The sequence below is a fragment of the Oreochromis aureus genome, linkage group 9, assembly GCF_013358895.1.
Source record: "Oreochromis aureus strain Israel breed Guangdong linkage group 9, ZZ_aureus, whole genome shotgun sequence".
NCBI classification, from domain to species: domain Eukaryota; kingdom Metazoa; phylum Chordata; class Actinopteri; order Cichliformes; family Cichlidae; genus Oreochromis; species Oreochromis aureus.
In genome coordinates, this window is record NC_052950.1 from 34761226 (window position 1) to 34767938 (window position 6713).

A 6713-nucleotide genomic window follows, 5' to 3' on the forward strand; every position below is an offset into this window, starting at 1 on the left:
AAGTCCAATTACATTTTACTGTTTACATTATCACACTCAGCTCAATATAATGTGCTATAAAAACGATAAGAGTACAAACATTAAATTAATACTAGTTTAATGCTACAATAACAGCAATATAATTCTCAAACACTATCACTAAAAACTTGTGATAAGAGTCTGAACAATCATTCAGAGCTGTTTTTCCATGCAGTAAAATTGCTAACATGCTAACACAATTTGATGAGCAGAGTTGTTTTAAACAGTCAGACTGACAAGATAAAAATATAAATACATACCTCACAGTAACTGCACTTGTAGAGTTTTTCTGGTGTGGATCTGTTGGTGTGCTTTCAGGTGACGTGGAGATTTAAAAGTTTTCTCACACAGGTCACATTTATAAGGTCTCTCCTCAGAGTGGGTAAACATGTGATGTTGTAACTGTGTGTTCATAGCAAACTGTTTGCCACACTGATCACAGCAGTACACATCATGTCCAGTGTGAATGCGTAGGTGTGTATTTCGGCTGTCTATCCGGCTAAAACTTTTTCCACAAATGTCACAGCTGTACGCCTTAATTCCAGAGTGGGTAACTAGATGATTCTTTAAGCGGTTACTGTCAGTAAAAGCTCTTCCACACTGATCACAGCTGTATGCTTTAACTCCACTGTGGATGAGTTGGTGTTTTTTTAAGTTTCCAGAGTGGGTAAAAGACTTTCCACACTCGTGACAGCTGAATGGTCTCTCTCCAGTGTGGATGAGTTGGTGTGTTTTTAAGTTTGAAGCCTCCATAAAAGACTTTCCACAGTCTCCACAGCTGAACGGTCTCTCTCCAGTGTGGATGAGTTGGTGTCTTTTTAAGTTTGAAGCCTGCATAAAAGACTTTCCACAGTCTCCACACCTGAACGGTCTCTCTCCAGTGTGGATGAGTTGGTGTCTTTTTAAGTTTGAAGCCTGCATAAAAGACTTTCCACAGTCTCCACACCTGAACGGTCTCTCTCCAGTGTGGATGAGTTGGTGTGTTTTCAAGTATCTAGAGTGGGTAAAAGACTTTCCACAGTCTCCACAGTTGAACGGTTTCTCTCCAGTGTGGATGAGTTGGTGTGTTTTTAAGTGTCCAGACTTGGTAAAAGACTTTCCACAGTCTCCACAGCTAAACGGTCTCTCTCCAGTGTGGATGAGTTGGTGTGTTTTTAAACTTGCAGAATGCGTAAAAGACTTTCCACAGTCTCCACAGCTGAACGGTCTCTCTCCAGTGTGGATGAGTTGGTGTGTTTTCAAGTCTCTAGAGTGGGTAAAAGACTTTCCACAGTCTCCACAGCTGAACGGTTTCTCTCCAGTGTGGATGAGTTGGTGTGTTTTTAAGTGTCCAGACTTGGTAAAAGACTTTCCACAGTCTCCACAGCTAAACGGTCTCTCTCCAGTGTGGATGAGTTGGTGTGTTTTTAAACTTGCAGAACGCGTAAAAGACTTTCCACAGTCTCCACAGCTGAACGGTCTCTCTCCAGTGTGGATGAGTTGGTGTCTTTTTAAGTGTCCAGACATGGTAAAAGACTTTCCACAGTCTCCACAGCTAAACGGTCTCTCTCCAGTGTGGATGAGTTGGTGTGTTTTTAAACTTGCAGAACGCGTAAAAGACTTTCCACAGTCTCCACAGCTGAACGGTCTCTCTCCAGTGTGGATGACCTGATGCATTTTTAGGGCAGCTTTTACGGTAAAATCTTTCCCACACTCGTCACAGCTGTATTTTTTCTTCCAATTCTTTCTTCAACGAATTTCTCGGCCTCCTGAGAGCGCTGACTTCTCGGTCCACGTTGGTCCTGCGGTGACAGAGATACAAACAGAGGCAGTGAGTTGTGGGAAACACATTCTAACCGGACTTTAATTAGTGGTATTTTGTGAAAAGCTTTTATTAAATGAGTAGTTATATTCATTTTCATACACACATTGCAAATGTGCTCATGAGAGATGGCATTGAGTCTTTTGAGGGTCAATGCAAACTCGCTTACAGACAAAGATAAATATTAGACTTGTTTCTAGGGCAAAGGTGAGAGACATTTGGCCTGCAAAGTGCCCGTACACCTGTTCAGTGAGATTAGCACAGGATGTACTCCGGATGTTTCAGAGAAGTGTATGAGGAGAAAATAACAGCAGGAAAAACAGAGTGTGAGACAGTGAAGAGGGTTTTTAATTGTTATAGAAGTCAAGAGAGTTAAAAAAGGAAATGTGTCTGTTTCTAACTGTAATTCATGTATATTATGATATATACTTATGTATTGTGAGGCTGGACTTTAATATACAAAAATAGTGTGATGTGTGCTTCCTAGTTGAGATCTCTGTAAGTGAGTGGCATTGCAGACCTCTCCCGCGTACGTGTAATCAATAAATCACTGTTTGACTGGACTTCTCTGAAGTGTGAAATCGGGATGTGATTTTGGGACAGTGTGAAATGAAGTCGTGAAGCAAACTGAACCTTCAAACTCCCTCCATTAACACTAGTTTTAGACCCGAGGGTGGTAGTGATGTGAAGTTCATGAACGAGTTTGCTCTAGAAGCCAATTCTTTGTAGTGAACGAGACAAACTGGCTTCTGTCACAAGGAGATAAATAATCTCCCCTACCCCACCCATTTCAATAGTTATATTTTTGTTTAGTTTTTATTTTTGCTCCTCTTGTTTTACACTGTCAATTAAACACAGATTTGCAGCGTTTGTATGAGTGTTGTAACAGTTGCTGTTGTATTGCAGTGTATCACCACATGGCGGTGCCCCCTTCTCATGACTGGTGTGTCACCCAGTCTTTGTTCTTCTTCGTCTCTCCCTGTAATGGATGCTCCCCTGTGTATGCAGACTAGGGTTGCCAACCGTCCCTTGAAAAATGGAATCATCCCATATTTAGAAACAAAAGTACATGTCCCGTATTTATGGAGGACCACAAGAGCCACGCGCATCGAAATAAAAAATTCATTAAGCACAGAATTTTTTATTTCGATGCTGTGGCTCTTGTGGTCCTCCATATATAATTAAAATTGTGGGGGGAAAAAACAACAGCCAGCTTCTTAACAAAAACATTTCTGCTCTGAACTGGAAGAAAAACCCTGAGTAGAAGCTCACATCAAGACAATAGCTCCTGGGTTCACAGTACCATCGCTCAGCTAGCATGCTAACAGCACATTTGAGTTACTCACCCCCTCCCTTGCTGTGCTGAATCATAGCATAAGCCAATCACTCACTCACTCACCCCCTCCCTCCTGGCTCACAGCTCAAACGAGTTGAACGAATCACTGACTCACTCACTCACCCCCTCCCTTCCTGTTACGAATCGCTCACTCACTCACCCCCTCCCTCCTGTCTCACAGCTTCCTCTTCTTCTTGGTTGGCAACCATGTTAAGGCACTCAAAGGAGTTTGCAAAGAAAAGCATCTGGACTTCTTTAAGTTGCTTGAAGACGTTTCACCTCTCATCCGAGAAGCTTCTTCAGTTCTAAGGTCAAATGGCCGAGAGTCCCAGATTTAAACCCAGTGGGAGTATCCCCCCAAAGAGGGACAAAGGACCCCCTGGTGATCCTCTAATAGGGCTTTGGAGCGTGATGTCACTGGAGGTGGGCCACGCCCCCTTCCGCCATGACAGTAGGCTAGACACAGGATACAGCTTCAGCTATGGTTCGTACGTGTTGTGTTATCAGTTCAACGTTTGATCACACGATCGTGAAGGCAAGAAGCTGGATAATGGGCTCTCTTTTCATCGTTTTTCAACCTGGAGGCAACCTGAGGGATCCCATGTATCCGATATTACTAAACAAAGACGTCAGGCTTGCATTGCAGCGGTGAGACGAGCGGATCGAGTTCTGTGCAATCCCCAGCTTTTTGTTGGTTTGCTCTCCGCATTTTCTTTCCGGTGAGTTCTAAATTAATTCATATCACTATTAAAATGCTTTTAGTGTTATTTTCAATGTGCTGAGGTCATAGATAATGAGATAAAACATGCTAATGTGTGATGCTGCAGAACCACGTCATGTCATCATGTCGACTGAGTAGCTTATGATTTAGCATTATTGCAGGCAAACCAGTATATGAAATGGATGTAACAAATCCAGACTGGGCACCAACACTGCTCATGGACCTCTAAAAACATACTAAATTGCTCTCATTGTACACTAATCCGCACATAACTTCCAGATGAATCACACACCTGTCATGTGCACTAATTTTATCTTACAGGAAAACACCTGGCTGGAAAAGTGCATGACAACACCTATAAAGCGCACTTTTTCCATAGGCATGCTTCTAATGGTGGGCACATGAAGAACATGAGGCCCGTGAAAGCTTGGGGAACCCTTAACCAATTTTTTGTCCACCAGGCCACGACAGAAGCAGATATGGTCTGTAAACACTGGTTTGTTTATTTTAAACCCTCTGGTTAAGGTTAATATGGGCATGTGCAGTGAATATCAGCGCTATGTGGCCAGAAGTGTGAGAATATAATTTATTTTGTGTAATAAACAACTGCAAGGATAGATGATTACAACAAATAGATGACTAATACATAAAAGTAATGATGATGAGTTATGATGCGTAATCATGGGAACAGGTGGGTTTACAAACAGGAGCAGCTGATTAGCATTAGAAAAGCTGAAATAATGCCTCAACTGAAGCCAACTGCACTAAATGCACTATATGTGCACTGTTACAAGAATGTTTTTCGTTCTATTGTTTTCTATTAATTTATATAATTTTAAGTAAAGCAGGACAGAGTTCTTTTAAAGAAAGATTTACTTATATTCTCAAAAGTTAAGCATGACAGGCTTCTGTTTAAGAAAGAGACCTGTTTTATTGTGTTAATGTTGTCATTTTGAGCTAAAAATAAATGGCTAAATGATCATTTGTTTCCCATGTGTTCATATCACAAAGAACATGCATCTACTTAAATCAAATTCAAGTCAAACGGTTAAAAAAATAATTTCGCAAGCAAAAAAAAAAAAAAAAAAAAAGAGCTACAAAATTCACCACACTGGGAAGGGTGAAGACAACTGGGTTGCCCGGTGTTCCAGATCAGCTGGCGTTTAGATTAACTGGCGTTGGTCGAACAGATGTGTGGCAGTCTTGCGTTTCAGGAGCTGCTACCGACAAAACAGCAAAAAAAACAAAAAAAAAACAAAAACAAAAAACAAAAAACAAAAAAAAAAACAGACAGAAGATGCTTACAGGATGTGATGTGACAACACTAATGAACTATTGATATGTCATATTTGTCCAAGGCGTATTTCATTGTTATGGAAAAAGAGAACATTATAATCATGATGACCAATTGGAGTGGTGATTTCTATGACTTTGTGTATATAATTTGGCATTTTGTACAAATGTAGGCCAATAATAAATAAATGGTATGATTTCATTCATTTCAAAGGTTTATTTGCATGACGCACAAACAGACACAATTGAAAGGTACACATGTATTGTGCATGAAACGAATTCAAACGTGCTGCAGATGTGTGTCACAAGTTGATCTGGCTGTAGGCTGTGGCACTTGGCCAGAGGTGGCGCTGGTTGATTCGAGTCCATGTTAGTGCACACAAAGTAAACTGCACGCTTTAGTTTTGAGCATAAAACGCTGAAACCGGAGAAATAAGACGTGCGAGGGGAACGATAACGACGACAAGAGTCTCCCGATCGTTTATTCTCGCTGTCCTGTGAACAACACCGGCGTGGTGTTAATTGTTTGCTGTTTTCGCGATCGTGTCGAGCATGAGGATATCACCAGGTAAACTCGCGACATTTTTAAACATTTTGTTGTTCAACAGCATCAAGACTGACGGAGTGTGTTTGAGATAACCTCACAAGTGTCACGGATGACATATTTGGCGTTTTTTTTGCTGTTTTGTCGGTAGCAGCTCCTGAAACGCAAGACTGCCACACATCTGTTTGACCAACGCCAGTTGATCTAAACGCCAGTAGATCTGGAACACCGGCCCTGGCCACGAGGTGTCCCTTATTTATTTTTCAGGGAGTTGGCAACCCTAATGCGGACTACTGTGCTCTCGAGTAATGTGTGGTAGAGGTAGCACTTTTATTTTTGATACTCTAAATAAATGAGTACTTTTGGAAAGTCAGAAACTGTTGCTCATTCGCTATCTACCTGCACACCTCCGCGGCTGGCTTCACGTTACAGTGTGCGAAAGCAAATGTGCCAAGCGTCAAAGACAATGGGTGGTTTGCACAACAAAAGCAGGAGGAGAATCGAGCATATGACCTGTAAAAATCTCAGCAGGGGTGATTAACACCTCGGGACTTGCACCAGAAAATAAAAAAGTCAGTGATTTTAGTAGGTGTTGGGTTCAAGGGATTTACGCAAATTTGAGAAGGGTTAGTAAATCTAGTGTTGAAGTTAGCTCGGTGCTTACCTTTAGATGAGCCCACAAACCGAGAGAAACTCCGTGATGAAGCTGGAACTCTTTCCAAACACAGGAAACAGATCAGGGAGCAGAGACCCACGTGGTTCACGCTGATCTCAGCTACGATCCAGGAGACAAGGGTGGGCAGATCGATGCAGATATCGATCCAAACGTTGGTAGTGGTTTATGATCGATGCCTTATTTTGTTTCTCTCCTTGAGGTCCACTATTTACTCGCTGTGGATGAAAAAGCAGCTCTATCTGTGTGAACACCTCCTCTTATGCGGCAGACTCACTTTGCTCCGCCCCCTTCTTCCTGCCCTGCTGGGATTTGATACTATGCCGT

General features: G+C 41.9%; 1 protein-coding gene across 1 annotated transcript; it reads right to left on the reverse strand.

The window, feature by feature from the left end:
• Positions 1 to 439: 439 nt before the first annotated feature.
• On the reverse strand, positions 440 to 6437 carry LOC120441870 (zinc finger protein 708-like). Its single transcript, XM_039617352.1, is given in 3 exon segments — positions 440 to 591; positions 594 to 1799; positions 6378 to 6437. Coding segments are annotated over 2 exon segments (1119 nt in total). The 5' UTR covers positions 1675 to 1799; positions 6378 to 6437; the 3' UTR covers positions 440 to 553.
• Between the last annotated feature and the right edge of the window lie 276 nt (positions 6438 to 6713).